Source organism: Chiloscyllium punctatum, chromosome 25 (assembly GCF_047496795.1).
Source record: "Chiloscyllium punctatum isolate Juve2018m chromosome 25, sChiPun1.3, whole genome shotgun sequence".
Lineage (NCBI taxonomy): Eukaryota > Metazoa > Chordata > Chondrichthyes > Orectolobiformes > Hemiscylliidae > Chiloscyllium > Chiloscyllium punctatum.
In genome coordinates this window covers 75,094,664-75,119,260 of record NC_092763.1, presented here as the reverse complement: position 1 = coordinate 75,119,260, position 24,597 = coordinate 75,094,664, and the positions used below count along the sequence as shown (strand labels likewise).

General features: G+C 40.6%; 1 protein-coding gene across 2 annotated transcripts in view; it reads left to right on the top strand.

Moving 5' to 3' along the window:
• il1rapl2 (interleukin 1 receptor accessory protein-like 2) overlaps window positions 1–24,597 on the top strand; it is a 1,030,579-nt gene that overhangs the window by 48,085 nt on the left and 957,897 nt on the right. For both annotated transcript variants that reach the window (XM_072595577.1, XM_072595576.1), the window contains exon 2: window positions 13,912–14,012. In XM_072595577.1, the coding sequence (XP_072451678.1) occupies window positions 13,931–14,012 (82 nt within the window). In that variant the 5' untranslated portion in view covers window positions 13,912–13,930. The remainder of the gene's footprint in view (window positions 1–13,911; window positions 14,013–24,597) is intronic.

The following is a 24,597-nucleotide window of genomic DNA, read 5'->3' as shown; positions in this document are numbered from 1 at the left end:
AGGTGTATGTGAGTTGTTGCATGTGACTTTCTGTTCAAGATCAGTTTTGTGATTCTGTTGTTGTTGCTGTAGAATTCCAAAACATCGCACATTGCATGTTCTGAGTTCAAATCCTGTACTGAAAACAAATGTGAGTAACATGCAGCAATGAAACAATGTCTATTGAAGAGCGACAACTGAAATATCATACAATTTCCCCATAAATCTAAGGAACATTATTCTAAAAGTTAGGTATAATTTGCAAGGCAACGAATCAACTAAATGAGGTAGCTGTGCTTGATGCGGTTTAAATGCCCAACAGCATTTACTTGAAGAGGTCTATTTCCCTCTGAGGAGCCTTGGGCTTGACTTAATGGGACTTCCTACAGGTAACTAGGATGAAAAAAAAATGACCTAGGTTGACACTGTATAACACAAAGTATCACTCTGCTATGTTCTCCCAATCACAACCCCCAGAATTCAGGAACCAGCTGTTTCCCCCCTGCATCTTAATGAGCTGCACAGGGGATCGAATGCATAAGATATCAAGATTTCTCTTCAGTTTTGATGGCAAGACCATTTTCAGTTAGAAGGATGCCCAGAGCATCAAATAAGTACTTTTTAAGCATGTGACATTTTCCTTGGCATGTGAATACCAAGGAAAGTTTTTGTTTTTTCCCCAAGTGCTCAGGTAATCTTTTTTAGGAAGGCGATATGCACAAGGACAAAATCTAAATTACTCTATTGGAAATAGGGTCTTTTAGGAGTCTCCACAAGCAATCAATTCCTGAACTGCCAACCAACATTTTTACAGAGAGTAAGACCTGCTGTTTTACTTTCTCGTTCTATTTTCTGATGTGTTAGTAATACACAACAACTGAGCAAACATACTTGCTTTTCCCTGTCCAGCCACTCTTTCATAGCTCCACTTGACATCATGCTGGAAGCTTATCATTGGCTAAATGACAAAATGATGACCTTTTCGTCAGCCTCTTATGGTTACTTTACTGCTGTGCTTGGTTTGATTCTTCATATAATCCCTACAGTGTGGAAGCAGGCCATTTGGTCCTCAAAGTCCACACTGATCCCCCGAAGAACATCCCACACAGACCTATCACTGTAACTCTGCACCCACCCATGGCTAATCCACCTACCCTGCACATCCCTGGACACTACGGGCAATTTTACATGTCTGGTCCGCCCTAACCTACATACCTTTGGACTGGGGAGAAAACTGGAGCACCCGGAGAAAACCCACGTAAAAACAGGGAGAGCATGCAAATTCCACACTGACAGTCACCTGAGGGTGGAATCAAACTTGGGTCCCTGGTGCCGTGAGGCAGCAGTGCTAACCACTTGATACAGTGGAAAACCTCTCTGTTGGAGTGAGAATAGTGAACAAAAATCCGTAAATCAGAATTTGATCCCTGAGCAATGCACATTGCATTTCTCTAGAGGTGGGATTAAAGGACACTTCATGTTTTAATGCATATGAATGTCATGGAGGCAGTGACCCATTGGTATTAGCACTTGATTCCACTCACATCTGCTTTTGGTAGCTGAGGAGTGTGACTTGGTAAGGCCAACGTGTTGTCCAACTTTGGGCAGCCAACATACACTTTCAGAGAGGTCGCACATCACTTTGATACACTTGGGAGAGGTCGAGTGAATATTGAAGGAGGTCAGATGCCTGTAGGAATCGATTTAAAAACAGCATGAATCTCTGTCACAAATACATAAACTTATTAACAGACAAGGTAGACCGCTTTCCTGGGAACAGGTTAAGCCCAGTAGATCTGTTGTCAGTGGGAGAACATTTCGATGATAATGATTACTGAGTCATAAGGTTTAGGGTGACTGTGAAGTGTAATGAACAACACACTAATTTGGGGAAAGCGATCTTAATGGTGTAAGATGGGATTTGGGATGAACAAATATGTTGACAGGAAAAGTGGCAGCTGAACAATTGGCTACCTTCTAAGAGGACATGGTTTGAGCTAATTCACGATAGATTGTCTCGAAAGGGAAAGGGAAAAACAAATCCAGAGATTCCTGGATGACAAAAGCAATAGAAATAATGATGAAGAAGAAAATGTGTGCTCATGACAAATGTCAGGTGGAAAATACAAATTGCGATCAAAGCTGAATTTAGAAGGTTCAAAGGGGTAATGGAAAAGCAAGAGAAGCAAAAGAGAAGATTTTGCAGCCAGCATAAAAAGGAATTTTAAAGACTTGTACAAGCATGTAAACAGTCAATGGAAGAGTGGGGCCTAGTAGGGACCAAAAATAATATTTATACATGGTGTCAGAGAATTTTACTGAAATATTAGTGGAATGGTATGGTGGCTCAGTGGTTAGCACTGCTGTCTCACAGCACCAGGGACCCATGTTTGATTCCAGCCTCGGGCGACTGTATGGAGTTTGCACATTCTCCCAGCATCTGTGTGGGTTTCTCCAGATGCTCTGATTTCCTCTCACGATCCAAAGATATGCAGGTTAGGTGGATTGGTCATGGGAAATGCAGATTTACAGGGATGGGTGGAATGTTCTTCAGAAGGTTGGTGTGGATGCAATGGGCCAAATGGCCTGCTTCCACACTGTAGGGATTCTATTAGATATCTGCTTATCAAGACAGAAGATATTCCTAAGGCCATATTGAAAGGAGGGTGAAATATAGCTCCAAGAGCAGTTTAAAAATAAAGCAGAAATATTAGATAATCAGCTTATTCATAAGCTTAACAAGGGAACAGGATCAGGTGCCAGGACGCTGAGGGAAGTGAGGAATGTAGAGTTCAAAAGCACTGGCAGCAAAATTTCAGTCTTCCTGAGGTTCAGAACAGTGACAGAGGACTGCTGTGTTGGAAACATTATACCTTTTTGTTCTGGTTGTTTGGCTTATCTTCATGCCACTTTTTGAACAATCAGTTTAACTTCACCGGTTAAGATACCTCAAAGCAATAATCTGACAAAGGAGCAGCACTCTGAAAACTCATGATTTCAAATGAACCAGTTGGACCAGAACTGGTGTCATGTGATCTTGTCCACCCCAGTCCAACACATCAGTGTAAATTTATAGTCACATTGACAAATATAAGGCAGTGTGGATTTAACAGGGGAAGAAATAACTTGGAATTTTCTTCTGAGATAACTGTGATAAGGGTATATAGTATCACATCAAAATTCAAATTTTGAAGTAGACGTAAAATACATGCGTACTTTCTGCTCTGTGAATTTTGTTTAAAGAGGTGAAAGTGCCATTTGGAATACTAACTACATAATTTCCAGGAAAGCATGTGATTTCAGTTAGGTGTATGGCAGCACACCTGTGAAGTTAATTGGTAAAATATTCTCAAAGTTGAACTTTTATGTCAGAAAGGCAAAACTGAGTAGAGGTCACCAGTGATTTAAGTTCGGTACAGAAGAATCAAATTTTTACATTCAGGAAAACAGCTTCACAACCACATAAGGGTTTGAGTGCGTCAAAACTCCAAGCTGAGAAAGTTTGTGTAGAAGATTTCAATCTGTCAGAACATTTTGAGTAATCAATTCCAGAAACATGTCTCTAAGTCATCAAATGTGAATGGAGTCTGTTACATAAGAAATTGAAGAGTTAAGATGGGAATGAGACTTCACTGGATTGATATTGAGAGTGTTGCTGGGAAGCATGTTCACTGTTGTGATAAACTGTGTGTAATTTATTTTTATTAATTATTTTAGGGTTTAATTTTCAAAATAATGCCACAGGATGGTGGTAACTTCTGTGAAAGATTATCAGAAAAATAATGAAGTTTTCTTGGAGCAGTGATCTAATTCAATATGTTTCAGTGAACAGAGACTCCCAGAGTGTAAGTGGAAGATAATTTTACTGTGCTGGTTTACAACAGGGTGTGTAAACATTGATCTATTGTAATAAAACAAAGAGTTATGCATGCTGGAGATTTGAAAAACAAAGTGTTGGAAAAACTCAGCAGGTTTGGCAGCAACTGTGTGCAAAAAACAGAGTTAACATTTCTGAGTGTGGTTATGTCAGACAAAAACACTGGACAATTCAGATCCCAGGATAAAATCCAGCTTCACAGATTTTTGTTGTGATTTAAAGTAGTGGCTATTTATTGAAATGTAAGCACACAAGAACTGTGTGCATTTTTATAAAGAAAAGCTGTCCAAATATAGAACACAGTTTGAATGACCTTAGTACACACAACAAAAGTCTCCCCCATTGCCTAACGCCAGCATTCTGAGGTGTTTCGAATCCAGAGAAATTGTCCTTCTATATCCAGCTTTTAGGTTTCAATTAACTTCAATTAACTACTTCAATTAACTACTTTGTGGGCGGCATGGTGGCACAGTGGTTAGCACTGCTGCCTCACAGCGCCAGAGACCTGGGTTCAATTCCCGCCTCAGGTGACTAACTGTGTGGAGTTTGCACGTCCTCCCCGTGTCTGCGTGGGTTTCCCCCGGGTGCTCCGGTTTCCTCCCACAATCCAAAGATGTGCAGGTCAGGTGAATTGGCCATGCTAAATTGCCCATAGTGTTAGGTTAGGGGTATGGGTGGGTTGCACTTCGGCGGGGCGGTGTGGACTGGTTGGGCCGAAGGGCCTGTTTCCACACTGTAAGTAATCTAATCTAATCCAGTTCAGTCTTAGACACTGATAGTTCAGTCTTTTAATGACATGCAGATTTCTAAAGAACCATTACTGGTTGAAAGTTTCACAAACTAAACTTTCACGGCAAGATAATTGCATATTCACTGAACTAGAAGAGAAATCATGTTTGCTCAACATAGAATCCCTGCAGTGTGGAAGCAGGGCCATTCATCCCATTGAGGAGAAAGTGAGGACTGCAGATGCTAGAGTGTGGTGCTGGAAAAAACACAGCAGGTCAGGCAGCATCCAAGGAGCACCAAAATTCAGCCCACTGAGTCTACACCGACCTTCCAAAGAATATTGCATCTAGACCCACCCCCTATCCTTCAACCCTGCATGTCCCATGGTCAATCCACATAACATACATCCCTGGACACTACAGACATTTTAGCATAGTCAATCTACCTAACCTGCACATCTTTGAATTGTGGGAGGAAACCCATGCAGACATAGGTTAGAATGTGCAAATGCCACACAGACAGTCACCCGAGGCTGTTGTCAAACCAGAGTCCCTGGTACTGTGAGATAGCCGTGCTAATCACTGGTCCTCTGCGCCACACTATTGGTTATTCTAAACGAAAAATAAGCTAATCTCTTCAATATTTACATTCCCTGGCAGAAACCACACAATCGAGCGTGTGGCACTGGAAAAGTATAGCAGGTCAGGCAGCATCCGAGGAGCAGGAGAATTGATGTTTCAGGCATACGCCCTTCATCAGCTCTTTCTAATGAAGGGTTTATGCCTGAAACATCAATTCTCCTGCTCCTCGGATGCTGCCTGACCTGTTGTGCTTTTCTAGCACCACACTCTTGACTCTGATCTTTAGATTAGATTAGATTACTTACAGTGTGGAAACAGGCCCTTCGGCCCAACAAGTCCACACCGCCCCGCCGAAGTGCAACCCACCCATACCCCTAACCTAACACTACGGGCAATTTAGCATGGCCAATTCACCTGACCTGCACATCTTTGGACTGTGGGAGGAAACCGGAGCACCCGGAGGAAACCCACGCAGACACGGGGAGAACGTGCAAACTCCACACAGTCAGTTGCCCGAGGCAGGAATTGAACCCGGGTCTCTGGCGCTGTGAGGCAGCAGTGCTAACCACTGTGCCACCGTGCCACCCAGCATCTATTATCCTCATTCTCTCTGAGTTGATGATAAACTACACAATATAAACTTTTTTCTATTAACACTACAAGTATTTGCAGTAGTAGCTGGAATCAGCTAAAATACAGTTTAGTAATGAAAGAAAAGAAAACTTGACTTGTAAACAGAAAGAGAAAGGGCAACTTTCAATTGGAGGACAAAGAGCAAGAGAAGGGAATTAAAAGAAAGGGAGAGGACAAAAATCATTAGGAATGGAATTACTTAAAGGAAAAGAGTTTTAAATCTTCAAGCACATCAAAGATGGAAATGGAAAAGGATATGGAATTTAAAGAAAACTTGAACCGAAAACTGACCAGGAAATGATAGGCACCAAATGCTTTCCAGAGAAAATTCTACATTGTGAAAGGATAGTAGTTCAGAGAATGAATCTAATTTTAATGAGAAATTTGATTTGCTCAGATGTTGCTGGGTTTGGAGGGTTTGAGGTATAAGGATAGATTGGATAGGCTAAGACCTTTTTCACTGGAGTGTAGGAGGTTGAGGGATGACTTTTCGGAGGTTAATTAAATCATGAGGGGCATAAATAAGGTGAATAGCAAAGGGTGGGGGAGTTCAAAACTTGATGGATTTTTAAGGTGAGAGCAGAAAGATTTAAAAGGGGCAACTTTTTCGTTCAGAGAGTGGATCTATGTGGAACGAGCTGCCAGAAGAAATGGTAGATGCAACTGTAGTTGCAATATTTAAAAGGTATTTGGACAGGTATGTGAATAGAAAAGTGAGAGAGGGATATGGGTCAAACATAGGCAAGTAGGACTCGTTTAGTTTGGGAAACTTGTTGGCCAGGGCAAGTTGGACTGAAAAACTTGTTTCCATGCTGTATGGCTCTATGACTCTGTATGCTGTGCCTAGCCATATGAGGATGAAGTTGAAAGAATTTCAATGCATTTTAAAAAGGTAGCTTGGCAAAGTGGCCAAAGGGTATTTGTACTTTGCTGTTACAGTATCTCTTTGACAGATACAGCTATGACTGAATGCAATTTTGCCAGAAAATCAATCGACTAATAATTTATTCTCCTTGTGTCTGTGGGTTTCCTCCGGGTGCTCTGGTTTCCTCCCACAATCCAAGGATATTCAGGGTAGGTGAACTAGCCATGCTAATTTGCCCCTAGATTTCAGGGATATGTAGGTTAGTCAGGGCTAAATGTAGTATAATAGGGTAGGGAAATGGGTCTAGGTGGGTTACTCTTCAGACGGTCAGTGTGAACATGTTGGACCGAAAGGCCTGTTTCCACACTGTAGGGATTCTATTGGTTAACTGTTAAAATACTAATATTCAATGCTTGTAGTTTTGCCCAAATGAAAATGTTGAATGACAAGGAAGAAGCCAACTCAGACACTGATAGAAGTTGCAAGAGGCAAAGAAATGTAATTGAATCAGTGGACTCTATTACTGAAGTCGGGGGAAAAAAATGAGAACATAAGGGAAATTGTGACTCTGGAAAATGTTTTGCAAACTTAAAATCAAATATCAAATCTCTGAGAAATACTAATTCTGGCAGACATGATATCTCAGCTTGACATTGACAGGTGGGAAGGGGGTTGTATGGGACTCCACGAGAAAATTAGAGGAGTAGAAATTATGCCAAAGGAAGAGGTGCTACTTTTAAGGAGCAAATAGAAGGATACTAATGTAATAAAGGAGAAAACAAAAAAAGTCAAATGTCAGACATTAAATGAGTGACTGATTGCAGGAGTAGGATGTCTAATGAATCCTCAGAATAGGCAGATTGGTAATGATATGGGGAATAAAACTGTACTGGTAGTACAAAGACAACCTGTTCCTTTTGAGAAGTGAGAGATGATTATAGTTTTATGTTTTATTCTTTTTTTTAAATTTAGACTTCATACTGAGGCTTGAGACAGGTTTGCCTCCTCAGCCAGTTGTCCTCACAATTTTAGAGTTTGCCTGCTCCAGCCACGAATATAGCTTTCCCCTCCGTCCCTCCACAAGCCCCTGACTGAATTTCTCACGTTTGGTCAGGAATTTTTAAAAGTCAGGTTCGTGGAACGAACAATGCTCCTGACTTTGGTGCTCTTTATTGACCCAGAGACTCCAGCCTTGTCGTTTGCCACTTCGGCCAATGGATTAAGTTTGCAAGCATGTACGAACAAACCCAAGAACAGCTTCTTCCCCTCTGTTATCAGACTTATGCACAGACCTGTCCTATATTACAGTTGATCTTTCTCTGCACTGTCTCTGTAGCTATAGCACTATATTCTGCATTCTGTTCTATGACCCTAATGTACTTGTGTAAAGTAAGTTCTGCCTTTATAGCATGCAATACAATACTTTTCACTCTATCCTGGCATGTGACAATAATAAACTAAATTAAATCAAATCCAATCTTCTGGTTTGTATTTCCACCACCCAGCTAATCTTTCAGGAACCTTGTGAGAAATGTCATTGTAAACCTTGTTGGGTATCGTGAGCATGAATGTCCATTCTTTTTCTGCTTCTTAGAAAAACCACAGTTCGGCTGCTCTCTTTGCTCCTGAAAACTATTGCACCTAAAATAATAAATGTGTGGGTCTTGGTGACAAAGTTTGCAAAATTGATGCAATATTGAGAGTTCTGGCAAGTGCATTACACTTTTTTCAAAGTGTTTTATACTGCACAAGTTGTTCCTTTGTCTGACAGGCTTTTTTTTTCCCGACTGCATTTCACAGTGGGAGTAATATAGTTGCTTAACTCAATCACAAATGAGGAGCTGTCAAGGAGATTACATTGGAAACAGGATTGCAAATGACATGTAGATGTAATAAAGATAAGCATTTGTCATGTTGGGTTGGGGCAGTGAAGTGGAAAAACTTATTGTTAATTTCGCATTGAGGCTGATTCAAATGGCTTATTGAGGAATCCATCTAGAACTAACTTGTTACAATATTAACATAAACAATCAATATTACTATAAAGTTAATATGAAGAAATAATGTCAAATGTATATATGAAAATCAACTCCCAAGCTTTGCTTGGCACTTTCATGATAAGTATTTCAGCATTTTCATCTATAAGTCCTACTTTGTGCCTCTGGGTAACAGCGAATTTGTTCATGGTAATGAACATAGGATACATCTTTATTAAGATTGACATTGTATGTATAGATTGTGCTTGCATAGCTTTTGGATGCCAAGCTAATGACTTGAGTGTAACTACCATATGGGTACCTTTTAAGCAATCATAAAATCCTTGTTTGACTTTCTGGGATTCATGGATGTCCAGTGACTTAACTATTGGGAAATGCTATGCTTCCTCCAAGGGTGTTTTAAGATTAGATTCCCTACAATATAGAAACAGGCCGTTCGGCCCAACAAGTCCACACTGACCCTCTGAAGAATAACCCACCCAGACCCATTCCCCCAGCCTATATTTACCCCTGACTAATGCAACTAACACGATGACCAATTCACCTGATCTGCACATCTTTGGATTGTGGGAGGAAACCAGAGCACCTGGAGGAAACCCACGTAGACACAGAGAATGTGCACTCGTTGACAGTCGCTCGAGGCTGAAATCAAACCCGGGTTCTTGGCGCTGTGAGACAGCAGTGCTAATCACTGAAACTGAGCCACCATGTGTTGGAGATATGGTTATTTGTGAAAGTGTCTGTGTGATTAAATCCTCTACTTGTTTCTATCATTTTTGCTGAGCAATCCAGCACTATGTGACTGGTCATGCTTTTGGAATAGGTCACTAGTTGGCAACATTGAATTCTGCTCAGTGTTTGTTAAGTCACTTTGGATTCTTGAGGGGTTACTGAAAAGAGTTGAGAGTTGATGGGCGCTGAGTGAGGATGAGAGTTAGCTCAGCTGTTGGAAAGGCAACTGACCTGTGCAGTTTCCGTACAGGGGCCTCAGTGAAGATTAATGCAGCTGGCTGACTCTGTACTGTTAGAACTCAAGAAATAGTTCTAAGAATTAGTAGGATATAAGATATTGGAATCATGACAAAAGAAGTGGTCCTGGAGAGTTGAGAAAGTGGGAAGTTGACTGGATCTGTACATTGGGAAATCCATTAATAGCTCAAAAGAAGATTGTAATCTTTAACTCTTCAATGCAGCTGAGAAAGTGAGAAAGAAATGCTCACAAGCAGTATTTACCTGAGGCAACTAAGCAAGGTTAACACTTAAGGAAAAACTCAGGGGCTGATCTGGCTCAGTGAAGCTAGCTGTCAGTGAAGAGCTGCATGTGAATTAGTGCTGTGGGGTACTTAATCACAACCCATCACCTAATATTTACCACATGTTAATTTTGTCTGTCTAAAAAAATAAACTGCTTTTGTCTTGTAGATTACATTACTGTTCCAACAAATGAAGGTGCTGTTATTGGACTGGTGTGGACAAAGTCAGAAGTCACATGACACCAGGTTATAGTCCAACCAGTTTATTTAAAATCACAAGCTTTTGGAGCACTGCTCCTTCATCAGGTGCAGTAGAGGGAAGCACACAGGCACAGAATTTAAAGGTGGAGAGATCAATGCAAGGTTAGGAAGAGTGTCAAAAGGTAAGTGAGTGGAGGTTTGACATGCTGAATAATAGGTCTTTGCAGGTGATCAGAAGTGTCAAATGGTGTGAGGAGGGTGTCAATAACTGAATAGCAAGTGAACGGATGACTCAAGATCAGATTAAATAAATCAGAGAGATACCTGCAAAAAATGAAAAAAAACGTGCTAGAGACAAATCAAATGGCTGGAATAACATAACAGGTATAAAAGTTATAAGACCACGATCTAATCAAAGTAACAAGTACCTCAATCTATACTAACTAATTAAGAGAGATAATAACAAGTTATCAAGGTGATAGTGTCCAAACAGAACAGTAAGGACGATCTTACAGGCACAGAACGGTGTGGTGGGGTTACACATAGTGCGACATAAACCCAAGATCATGATTGAGGCTATCTTCATGGGGACAGAACTTGACTATCAGTTTCTGCTCAGCGATTTTTGCATTGCTGTGTATCTCAAAGGGTATCTTGGAGGGCACTTACCTGAAGATCGGGGGCTGAATGTCATTGACTGCTGAAGTGTTCCCTGACTGGGAGGAATCCTGCAAAGACTGGTTACCCAGCCTGTCGAAACTCCACACACACCATTTGTACTATTTTTAGACACTTTTAATTATCTAGAATTGCCTGGCAATGATCTCTCTGCCTATTAATTTTGTGCCTGTGCGCCTCCCAACACTTCACCTGATAAAGGAGCTGTGTTCTGAAAGCTTGTGATTTCAAATAAACCTGTTGGACTGTAACCTGGTGTCGTGTGACTTCTGACTTTGTTCCAACAAAGATTATTGTTGTTTGCTCAACCTTCTGTGGAACCATGAAACATTATTTTCTTAATAAGTGCTCTGGATGTCATCTTTTGTCTACTTTAAAATCCAATTATTTGTCCATAGCCTGATCATAACAAAATTTGATCATTGGTCTAGGATTGTAATACTTATTGAATACATAGCATTGACTCATCTCACACTCATTAATGTTTCCAGAACGGACTGTAGGTATCTCTTGTCTGCCGCAGAACACTTTGATGAAAATAAGAATCATTATGAAACTTTCTTGCAAGAACTGTCAACTTTTAAACAAGACATTTTACACTTTGATTGAATGTTAACTTTTTGGTAGAACAATCCAAAATTAATCTGAATGCAGAGAATATTTTCATTTCCTTCAGATATTTATCCAAACGTTCTCTGTTCAATCCCTGCTGCAACAATCCTCCAGGCCACAGACATTTTTTTTTTCAAATTCTCTCCTAAGCCTCTAAATGACTTTTTTGATGCCTCATCAGCCAGAGCCTACTTATGAAAACCCGATCAAAATACTTAATTTTGAAAATCTCAGTTAGATATCTTATTAGGCTTTGTCAATTTTCAATGGAGCTATTTCTTGTGCCCCTCTGCACTCCTTACATTACTCTAGTGAATATGCATTGCGAACATTCTGTAGCATTAATGTCTATGATGGGGTCACAATACAGTGCAAGCTACTCCCAAATAATTGGATCATCAAATTTTACAGTACAAAATGAAGCCAATAATCACTGTACTGGCTCCAGAGTTTGCCAGCTTGTCCCATTCTCCAACCTGATCTCCATAGCCTTTTAAATTTGTCACTTTCAAATATGCATTCAGCTTTTTTCTTAAAATCTTCCTATGGAATCCGCCTCCACCACTCTCCTAGGCTGCCATTCCAAATCCCAGCAACTCTGAATGAAGAAGTTTCTCCTCATCTCTTGCTGTCAACCTTGAAATTGTGATCCCTGGTGTCCTTTATAACTTCATTGTTACACAGTTCTGTATATACTACGTCTTTAATTCAAGCCTCAAAACATGTTCTGAAAGATATATTAAATATTTTGGAAATCATATGAGATTAGTATTTGAGAGAGATGCTTTGTCAGGTATATTGTCAACAATTCTTTGAATAGGGATGAAAACGTATTGGAAAATAGTTAGCTGATATTTGTAAAATAGTTTTAACATGTTATAACTAGTCATGCAACCCACCTTTCCTTCACATACTGTCTTAAATAATTGTTTCTGCAGTTTTCAGAGCGTAGTAGTAAGGGTATGGAATGCTTTGCCTGCAACGGTAGTAGATTCGCCAACTTTAAGTACATTTGAGTCGTCATTGAACCAACATATGGACGTACATGGAATAGTGTAAGTTAGATGGGCTTCAGATTGGAATGCCAGGTCGGTGCAACATCGAGGGCCGAAGGGCCTATACTGCGCTGTAATGTTCTATGGATAATCATGCTGAATGACAGAGCAGGCTTGAAGGGTTGAATTGCTTTTTCTCACTCCTGGTTCTTAACATTTATTGGATTGGGTCAAAAGACCTAATTGATTTATGGGTTGGAGGATGAATCATGGAGTCTTTATAAGAAGAGGCTCTTATTGTACATGATGTAGCTTATTGTATGACAGATATTTTATATTCATTATATTATTTTGTACAAAATGGTTGTAAGACTGTGGTGCTGTGGATTTTTTAAAAATTCATTCGGGGGATGAGGTTGTTAATGGCGAGGCCAGTTTTTATTTCTCATCCCTTACTGCAAATCAAGAATGAGGTGGAATACCACCATCCCCCCCCACCCCCAGTTGCCTGCCTGGATGGGTGCAGCTCTACCACTCCAGAAGCTTGACACCATACAGGACAAAGCAACCTGCTTATTTGACACTGCTTCCACAAGCATTCACTCCCCCCACCACTGATGCTCAGTATTAAAAGTGCACATCTACAATGTGAAAATTACCAAAGTTGCTTTGACACGACCTTCCAATCCCATGCCCAAAACTATTTAGAGTGGCAAGGTCAGCAGATTCATACCAATTGAAAGTTCCCCTCCAAGCCCCTCACCATCCTGACTAGGAAAAATATTCTTGGAATTCCCTCCCTAATGGCATTGTTCATGTACAAGCAACACATGGACTGCAGCAGTTTAAGAAGGCAGCTCATCACCACCAACCTCTCCAGAGCAACTAGTGATGAGCAATAAATGCTGACCCAGCCAGTGATACCCACTTCTTATGACTGAATAAGGAAATATGATCTAATGAAACAATTATAGGAATCTGTAGATGCTGGAAATCTGAAACTAAACCAGAATATTTGAAACAATCAGATCAAATAGCGTCTATGGTGGGAGAAATTGAGTTAACATTTCACATCAATGATCCACAGAAAGAACACCATTTCATGTATTTTGGCTAAATAGTTACAAATAGATTTCTTGGAAAATGTTTTTTGATTGTTGATTTTAAAGAGGCAGCACAGCACAAATTGCAAATTAAATTTTAATGAACAAATAGAGGGAAATTTTATACTTAATTGCATTTATCATCTACACCGAAACTGAGCAATATTTTAATTATGCTTTTCAATGAAAAATTGAACTTTAGTTTCAAGTAAAGCCAATTATATATTTACAACTTGAGGCATATAATTGCTACATGGGGCTGAAAATGTTGAATATGTTTTTGAATTTGTGTATCAAACTATTGTTTCAACTTCGCTACTATATCAAAAAGCTTGAACATTATGGGAGCTTTTTCTTCACTTTTTATATACAGTTGTCTTATAGATAAACATGTTCTTTCTGTTTCAGCCACCGAAGAAATCAAAACATGAAAATTCAGATCACTTTGCTGGGTCTTATTTATTTCTCAGTCTGTGAAAGTTTGAAGACTGTATCTAAGAGACATTTGGGTAAGTCATTGAGTTTGCATTTTGTATACTCGCTTATTCTGTCTTATCTGGGTTTTACTTTTATGCTTGAGATTTCAGAACTTTTCTCACACACCATCTTTTTTTCTCATTTTTGAAACCTCGATATCTTTTTGGTATAGCTTGCTGTGTCATTTTATAAATTTGTTGTCAATTAAAATTGCTTTAACCAACTGAAATAGTGTTATTTTTATCAGTTGTTCCATGATGAAGTTTTCCAGATATGTTCTTTTGAATGCTACTGCAATTCTGAATTGTACATTAAGGTAATTTGTTAGTTGGAGTGTTATTAACTTCATTGAAAAGGATTTCTACTGATGTGCGACCAACTGCAAAGGAGCAGCCTGAAATAAACCTGGCTTAATAGTCTGTACCAATTGCTGTTAATGGTCATGACAGAGTTTTATAGCTTGGGCTATCCCCAGCTCATCCAGTAATTCTTTAGTCAGTAATTGACTCTGTATCCAGTAATGAAGTGAATTTAAAATCAGTCATAGATATTACATCAGTTGGTAACTATATGCTTTTCCAAATGCCTGTGTGTGAAAGAATTATTATTTTATGCACAGGCTCTGTATAACATTTACTCTCTGTAGAATCTGAATGTTGAATGTCTTTCCAGAATGGGATTACCAAAAAATGTACTAATCTGGATGGTGCTTTAGTGGTTGCATGAATTTTAATGAATTTGCAGTAATGGAAAATTTAAAGTAAGTGATGGATATTTTAATCTTTTTTTGAAATGAAGGTGATAATAGAAACTGAAATAGTTGCATATCCCATGTCAAAAAGATTGGTATTCATTCAACTTGTTTAAAAAAACACCTAATTTAGGACTATTGTGAAATTTCCTGGTTTGTTTCATGAAAATGGGTGCTTTTCTGCTTTTTCTACAAGAAAAATCTTAACTTCCTAAACACTATATTTCAGTTATGACCGTGCAGTCATATAAAGTATAAACAGCAGCCGTCATCAGTTGGGCAGAATAGTTTATTACGGGACTGTTAATTCTATATAAAAAAAATGAAATTGTGATATAGTCTTGTAAAAATGAGATTATGACGTCTCCTTCGACAGCTAACATTTCTAACTATGTAATCAGCGAGAAGATTCAAGCATTTTAGTCTATTTTGTTGTCATATAAGCTCAAATGATCCACCTTTTCGAAGTCTTTGTTAACAGAAGAGCCTATACTTGTGCGACATTGGATTTAAGTGATTGTAACTGTCAAATCTTTTGAGTTGTTTCTGGAAAGCTGCATTGATCTCAGTAATTTTATTAGTCCTTGGGGTACCAATAGATCATTTCATTATCTCTGGCTTTGTCAAGCACTATTGATCACTTGGTGTAATCAGCAAGAGGGACATTCTCATAACAAGCTGGAGAAAAAAAAAATACTGTGTCAGTCTGAGATGTGTGGATACTGCTATGTTTTTTATAAAGACATACGTCCTTCCCTCCTCCAACTACCCAAAAACAAATTGGACAATGCAAAACTGGACACATTCGCAACTTGAATAGATATTCAGAGTGTAGCTAAACAAGATAAGTTGGTTCATTTGGTGCTATTTCAGCATCAGTTAGTGAGCATTAATTAAACAATCAATTAATAGTCTTTACCTGCCAAAGATGTGTACCTGACTCTGTTCAGCATTTTCAACATTGTGTAGTGCGTTTGGCAAATGAATGAATCCAGATTCTATACTTTTGTGAAAATGATCACATATTTATATGCCAGATTTTCCAATCTTCTTCCTTGACCTGACATCATCAAATGTAGGGAGGTTGATAATTTGCATATTTCAATTGAAATGATGGGCATTTTCATGAGAGTTAACTTTGTATATGTAGTGCCAAGAATGTTATTATCCATAAACCCTATTTCAGGAAAATGAGTTGTAAATTTTAAATTCAATAGCTTTGATTTTTACCAGAAACTGTGTTAACTTTGAAATTTTGTTGTTGTAGGATCTAGATGATGTGGGATGAATTTGCATGAGTCATAGACATATAAAGCACAGAAACAGACCCTTCCATCCAACCAGATATCCCAACCTAATCTTGTCCCATTTGCCAGCACTTGGCCCACATCCCTCTAAACCCTTCCCATTCATATACATTTTAAATGTTGTAATTGTACCAGTCTCCACTGGGTTGGAACCACAAACAAAGTATTATCAGCCACTAAGGGTCCCCATCAGCTGCTGTTGAATCTCCCAGGCTAACCATGGTCCATCCCTTTGTCAGTCCAACTGTTCTCTCTCTGGGCTTCATTTCTATCTATCATGTAATCCTCTCCCCACCCCATTTTCAACATATGTAACAACCTTTTCCTCGCTACAATCAATACTGAAGAAGGGTCACTGGACCTGAAATGTTACCTCTGCTTTCTCTGCACTGATGCTGCCAGATCTGCTGAGATTTTCCTCCGGCAGCTCATTCTGAACATGCACTATCCTTTGTGTGAAAAAGTTGCCCCTTATGACCCTTTTTAGTTTTTTTCTCCTCTGACCCTAAACCAATGCCCTTTGGTTCTGAGCTCCCCTACCCCAAGGAAAGACCTTGTCTGTTTATCCTATCCATGCCCCTCACAATTTTCTAAAACTCTGTAAGGTCACTCCTCAGCCTTCGACGCTCCAGGGAAAACAGCCCTAGTCCGTTCAGCCTCTCCCCAAACCTCAAATCCTCCAACCTTGGCAACATTCTTGTAAATCTTTTCTGAACCCTTCCAAGTTTCACACCATCCTTCCGATAGGAAGGAGACCAGAACTGCATGCAGTAATCTAACAGTGGCCTAACCAATGTCCTGTACAGCCACACATGAACTCCCAACTCCTGTACTCAATACTCAGACCAATAAAGGAAAGTATACCGAACATCATCTTCATTGTCCTATCTAACTGCAATTTCATTTTCAAGGAGCTATGAACCTGCACTCCAAGGTCTCTTTGTTCAGCAACACTGCAAGACCTTTCCATTGAGTGTATAAGTCCTTCTCTGATTGCCTTTTCCAAAATGCAGCACTTCTGGTGTATATTATGAACTTCTTGAACTTCAGGTCTGATTTGGCATGAACACAGATATCTGGGGAAGAATCTGGACACTTGTGCATGAACTTGAGATGTGAACTGATTTTCCTATCAATACGTAATTTAGAAGCATATAAGCACAGAAGGAGGCTTGTTAGCTGATCATCTTTGGCAGAGTTATCTAGCTGGTTCCATTTCTTGGCATTGTGTGTTCTGAACATTAATGTAGTTACATTTTGAAAGTTGGAATTGAATTGTAATATTGACTGCCATAAGCAGTATTAATATCCTATTCCAATTCAATTTCTTCTTTCAATGATACCCTGGGACTTTCTGCTTCTATCTACATCAGCCCCGGATTTTGTATTCATTAAAAGCAGGGGATGGAGTATTACACATGTATTTGTGGAAGAGAAAAAAATTTCTAACCAAAATAACCCAAAGTACCACGTATGCTGGAAATCAGAAACATGAACAAAAATTTCTGATAAAAACCAGCAGGTCTGGTGGCATCTGTGGAGAGAAAGCAGAAGTGACATTTCAGGTCCAGTGACCCTTCTTCACAACTGATTGTAGCGAGGAATAAGTTGTTATATATGCTGAAAATGGGGTGGGGAAAAGATTACCTAATAGATGGAGATGAAGGGTGTAGGTTTGCTCGCTGAGCTGTAGGTTGGATGTCCAGACGTTTCATTACCTGGCTAGGTAACATCATCAGTGGTGACCTCCAAGTGAAGTGAAGCTGTTGTCTCCTGCTTTCTGTTTATATCTTTCTCCTGGATGGGGTTCCTGGGGTTTGTGGTGATGTCGTTTTCTGAGGGGTTGATAGATGGCATCTAGATCTATGTGTTTGTTTATGGCATTGTGGTTGGAGTGCCCGGCCTCTAGGAATTCTCTGGCATGTCTTTGCTTAGCCTGTCCCAGGATAGATGTGTTGTCCCAGTCGAAATGGTGGTTTTTTTCATCCGTGTGTAGGGCTACGAGGGAGAGAGGGTTGTGTTTTTTTGTGGATAGCTGGTGTTCGTGTATCCTGGTGGCTAACTTTCTTCCTGTTTGTCCTACGTAGTGTTTGTGGCAGTCCTTGCATGGAATTTTGTAGATGACGTTGGTTTTGTCCATGGGTTGTACTGGGTCTTTTAAGTTTGTTAGTTTTTTGTTTGAGAGTGTTGGTGGGTTTATGTGCTACTAGGATTCCGAGGGGTCTTAGTAGTCTGGCTGTCATTTCTGAAACTTCTTTGATGTATGGTAAGGTGGTTAGGGTTTCTGGCTGTGTACTCAAGAACAAACCACGACAAGCAGACCAAACACTGGTTGCCACTGATGAGGTCACCTAGCCAGGTAATGAAAGGTCTGGATAGCAAACCTACAGCTCAGCGAGCAAGCCTACACCCTAAACCGCAACCTGAGCTACAAACCCTCACAAACCTTGCAGGTGGCGATGAAGCCCAGAGAGAGAACAACACTTGGACAGACAAAGGGATGGACCATGGTTAGCCTGGGAGAATCAATAGCTGCTGATGGGGACCCTTAGTGGCTGATAATAGTTTGTTTGTGGTTTCAGCACGTGATGACAAGGTCTGGCTTGTGGGAGTAAGGACAGGGGCTAAAGTGCTCAAGCGCTAAAATTATTAAGCTTGATTTAGAGTCCAAAAGATTGCAGGTTCCCCAAGTGGAAAATGAGATGCTGGCCTTCCAGTTTCTGCTGAGCTTTACTGAACCCTGCAGCAAGCCTGAGATGGAGATCTTGACCAGGGAACAAGGTGGTGTGTTGAAGTGACATGCAACGGGAAGCTCGGTCATTTTCATAGACAGAGTGTCGGAGTTCCACAGAACGGTCATTCAGTCTGTATTTTGTCTCCCCAGTGTAGACAAGACCACATCATGAGCAGTAAATACAGTAAACTAGATCGACCGAAGAGCTGGCAAATTGCTGCTTCACCTGGAAGGTTTGCCTGGGGACCCCTGGGCTACTGAGGAAGTAAATGGACAGGTGTTGCATCTTCTACAATTGCATAGGAAGGTGCCGTGGGGCTGTCCAGGAGGTGTTGGGAGTAGAGGAGGAGTGGACCAAGATCTCTTGGTGGGAACAGTCCCTGTGGAATGATAACAAAAGAGGGGAGGGGAATATGTGTTTGGTAATGACATTCTGTATGAGGTGGCAGAAATGGCAACTAATGATTCTTTGAATGTGGATGAATACCTTTTTCATCAACTGAAGAATTCCCTACCACCGTGTTTGGCAGGATTCTCTGCCATGTCTTGTCCACCTCCTACACTTGAGTCCTATCCCCTGTCATCCCTCCCACAACAGCAATATTGTCCCCCTTTTCCTCACTTACAACCTTGCCAGCATTCACATCCAGATGATCATTAGCTGACATTTCCACCACCTCCAACGAGATACCACTACCAGACACACATTCTCCCTCCGCTCCCTTGTCGGCCTTTTTCAGGGACCTTTCCCTCTGGGACACCCTGGTATACTTCTCCTTCATTCCCAACAACATCCCACACCTTCCCTTGCAACCACAAAAGGGGCAACACCTGCCCACTTACGTCCTCCGTCCTCATTATCCAAAGTCCCAGACACACCTTCCAGGTGAAACCGCATTTTAGCACTTCACTCAATCTAATCTACTGCATTCACTGCTCACAATGTAGACTCTACTATGTTGGGGAGATGAAATGTAGTCTCTCTCTCTCTCTCTCTTTCTCTCTTTCTATCTATCTAGCTATCTCTCTCTCTCTCTATCTATCTATCTATCTCTGTACCTCCCTCTCTATCTCTCTCTCTCTGTCTCTCTCTCTCTCTATCTATCTCTCTCTATCTCTCTCTATCTATCTCTCTCTATCTATCTCTCTCTATCTATCTCTCTCTATCTCTCTCTCTCTATCTCTCTCTATCTATCTCTCTCTATCTATCTCTCTCTATCTCTCTCTCTATCTATCTCTCTTTCTATCTCTCTCTCTATCTCTTTCTCTCTCTCTCTCTCTCTATCTCTCTCTCTCTCTATCTCTCTCTCTATCTCTCTCTCTCTACCTCTCTCTCTCTATCTCTCTCTCTATCTCTCCATCCTCCATCTTACACCCCCTCCCCCACACCCTCAGCATATATACCAACCTTTTCCTACCTACAATTAGTTACTGGACCCAAAGCCTTAACTCCTCTTTGTCTGCATAGATATTTCCAGACCAGTTTTTCCAGCAATTTGTTTCTGATATTCCTAACTAAACGTTCTGCTTTCTTTTGTCCATGTTACAAGTGTAGATGAATTAGCATTTACTTTCTACTGTTATTGATCATCTTGTGGTGCACAGCAACTCTTTGATGCTGATCTGTCCTTTGTGTTAATATTTCCCTCCTATCCCCCATTCAAACTGACTCATGCATATTCATGACCGTCCACTTGTTCTTCCCATCTTGTGGAGGGAGTGGAGTGGATGCTTGTGGATGTGGTACCAATGAAGCGACTGGATGGTGTCAAGATTGTTGAGTGTTGTTGAAGCTGCACCCATCCAGGCAAGTGGAGAGTATTCCATCATACTCCTGACTTGTGCCTTGTAGATGGCAGACAGGCTTTGGGGTGTTAGGAGGTGAGTTACTTGCTACAGCATTCCTAACCTCTGACCTGCTCTCTTACCTACTCTGTTTATGGGGTGAGTCCAGTTGAATTTCTGATTAATGGCAATCCACTGGATGTTGGTAGTGAGAGATTCAATAATGGTAACATCATAGAATGTCAAGGGGTGGTGGTTAGATCATCTCTTATTGAAGATGGTCAATGCCTGGTACTTCTGTCGTGTAAATGTTGCTTGCCATTTGTCAGCTCAAGCCTGGATACTGTCCAGATCTTGCTTCAATTGAACACAAACTGCTTTAGTGTCTGAGGAGTCATGAATGCTGCTGTATGTTATGCAGTCATTGGCGAACATCCCCACTTGTGACCTTATGATGGAGGGAAGGTCATTGATGAAGCAGCTGAAGATGGTCAGGCTTAGGACACTAACCTGAAGTACTCCTGCAGAGATGTCCTGGAGCTGAAATGACTGCTGTCTGACAACCACAACTATCTTTCTGTGGGCAATGTATGACTCCAATCAGTGGAGAGTTTGCACCCCCCCCCCCCCCCCCACCTTAACCATTGATTCTAGTTTTTTGCTTTGGGTCCTTGATGCCACGCTCAGTTGAATGCAGCCTTGATGTCAAGGGCTGTCACTCTTGTCTCATCTCTGGAAATCAGCTCTTGTGTCCATGTTTGAACCAAGGCTGTAATGAAGTGAGGAACTGAATGGCCCTGGTGGAATGCAAACGGAGCATTGCTGAGCAGATGCTAGCTTGATATCACTGTTGATGACACCTTCCATCAATTTGCTGATGTTCAAGAATAGACTGATGGGACGGTAGCTGGCTGGGTTGGATTTGCCTTACTCTTTGTATACAGGACATACCTGAGCAATTTTCCACATGTTTCTTTGCTCATGTTTGACCTAAGGCCTTGAGACTTCATGGGATCCAGAGTCAACGTTGGAGACTCCAAGGGCAATGCCATCTCAACTATATATTACTGTTCCATGACCCCTATTGTGTCTGTCCTGTTGGTGCAACAGGGCATATCCACGGATGGTGAAGGCAGTGTCTGGGACATTATCTGTAATGTAAGATTCCATTTGTATAATTATGGCAGGTTGTTGCTTGATTAGATTGTGACACAGTTCTCCCAATTTGGGACCAGCCCCAAGATGTTAGTAAGGAGGACTTTGCAGGATTGACAGGGATGTTTATGTTGTCTATTCTGATGCTGAGGTAACTACCAGTGGTCTATCCGGTTTTGTTTCTATCTTCCGACTTTGTAGCGATTGATACAACTGAGCGGTTTGCTAGGCCATTTCAGAGGGCAGTTGCTGTGGGACTGAAGTCACATATGGGCTAGACCAATTGAGGATGAAAGATTTTCCCCCTTCAAGGACATTGCTAAACCAGATGGGGTTTTCCTCACAATTGATAATGGTTTCATGGTCTTCAGATTCCAGATATTTTATTCCCAAAATTGAATTCATATTACACCATCCTCCATTGCAGGATTCAAACTCCGATCCCCAGGACAATAACGCGGTGTCTAGATTAATAGTCTAGCAACCACTCAGCCATCACCCCCTTCCTAAGCAGAAGGTAGTTTTTTTGTAAGAAAGATAGATGTTATTGCTGTCACACACAGCTGTGAGCTCAAACTTTTTGATACTTGGGCTGAAGACAAAGAAGAAGAACTAGCTGAACTTGGACTTGACTTGACAGAAGCTTCCCAGTTTGGAATCCATCCTCACTCCATTGGTATCTCATCATAAGTACTTGTGTCACTTCCCATTGATTTCGATAAGCTTTTCAGTGTTCACATGTTTAATGTTGGTGGGGCCGATCCAGTAGGAGATCCTGAGAGCCCGTTGCTGAACCTATGTAGTTGCAGAGGCAAAGGCTTAGAAACCACTGATTTACAGCAATGTGATCTTCAGGCATGATCAAGGAAATTACTCCGTCATCTTCACTTGCGCTGGCAAATGTGCTTTCATTTTTCTTCTCTCAGTATTCTGATCTGCAACATGAGTAGATAATGGAAATAGGTCGTGAATCCACCCAATTTAAAATCTTAAGACCCACCAGGAATAGAAACATGAAAAGGCCTTTTGGCCCCTCAAACCTTCTTTGCCACTCAATAGGATCATGACTGAGCCAACATTCCTTATGTCCACTTTCTTGCCTTCTCCCCGTAACTCTGGATTCCCTGAGCCATCTGTCTCAGCATCGAATATACACAAGGACTCTGTCCCCACAGCTTTCTGTGGCAAGGAGATAAAAGACTCTCTATCCTCTGACAGAAGAAATTCCTCCTCATCCCAGTCTTAAATTGGCACCCCTTTATTCTGAGACTATGCCCTCCGGTCATAGACTGTCCAATGAGGAAAACATTCTCTCAGCATGCACCCTGTCAAGTCCCTGAAGAATCCTATACGTTTAAAGAGACCACTTCTTTTTATTTTTGGGCTTGGGCTGAAAGAAAGAAAAATGGACTCTGCTTTAAGAAATGGAGGTATTTGCAGCTGTGGGGAAAAAAAAATCAAGTGAAGCTAACTGTTACTTTTTGGGGACATTGAGTCCAGGCAAATTGGCATCACTTGTTATGGGTTCAGGAGAGCTCCGCATAGCAACAAGACATTGGTTCATCAGGTTACAGTTTAACACAGACTCTGTAAGGGTAATGAAACTGAGAGAGAGACAAGTAAGGAGACTTCCAGAAGCTAGCTGCATCTGTCTCTCTCACTCCCTCTTGTTCCCTGTCAGGTTACTTTTACCAATTTTCTATTAAGAGCAAAAAAAAAGGCAGAAGCACTGAAATAAATAATACTAAAATGCAAAGCCTACAAGGAAGTCCCGAAGTCTGACCAATCAGCCAGTGATCTAAAAGCTGTTCATCACTGTGCAGATAATATCAAGGCCTCATCAAATAATTCAGAGGATTATCTACAAACCTGAAATTTGTGTAATTTCGGACAGGTGATACAGAACTGTGTTCCTCTGTCTCTTCCTTGCTCTCATAATAGACTTGTGCTTTATTTGGTTTTCTGTGTTTGTGTGTGTATTTGCATAGAGCTTTTAAAAAGGATAATGTTTCAATGACATAATTTAGAATCATGTTTGTTTACTGTTCTTATAATAGAATTTTTCATGAAGGAGCCTTAGCATCCATGGGAGTTTAATTGAATTTTCATGTCTCGATAGTGTTAAGGGTAGTTGTCTTTTCTCTAGGACAGCAGATTCCAAGACTGGGGAGCGTATTTTTAAAGTGAGAGGAGAAAGATTTTAAAAAAACATGAGGGGCAATTTCTTTACACAGTGGGTGGTTCGCATGTAGAATGAACATCCCGAGGAAGTGGTGGATGTGGGTATAACTGCAGTGTTTAAAAGACATTTGGGATAAGTACGTGACTAGGAGAGGTTTGGAGGGATATAAGCCAGGAGCAGGCGGGTGGGACAACTTTAGTTTGAGATCATGTTTGGCATGGACTGTTTGGACGGAAGGGTCTCTTTCCATGCTGTATGACTCTGTTTGTTCTAACTCTGGGAACGTTGGGGCTTCACCTCAAGCAAACTACCCCAGTGAGTTGTCACACCAGATAGTACAAGGATTGAATCCCATGCTGTTGGCACTAATGTGATCCACATTAACTGATGGATTGCACTTAGGAAGATAGATGGAACATCAAGTAACCTATAGCAAAACCCTTACATCAACGAGGTGCAGGAAGCAACAGCCTCATGATATTTCTGATTCATGTGGTGAAATTCCAATATTAGCATTAGCTGAATCATAAGTTTAAATATTCTCAATAAATTTTAACTTATTCCATTGGAATCTTTGAATCTACATACTTCGAAGATTTTTTAAAATAAGAACAGGTCTTTTGTACATTGTTGAGCAAAATTCTGATGCAATTTGGGCTACCATCAGTATTGCTATTTGAATATATTCTGGTCATGTTCACTC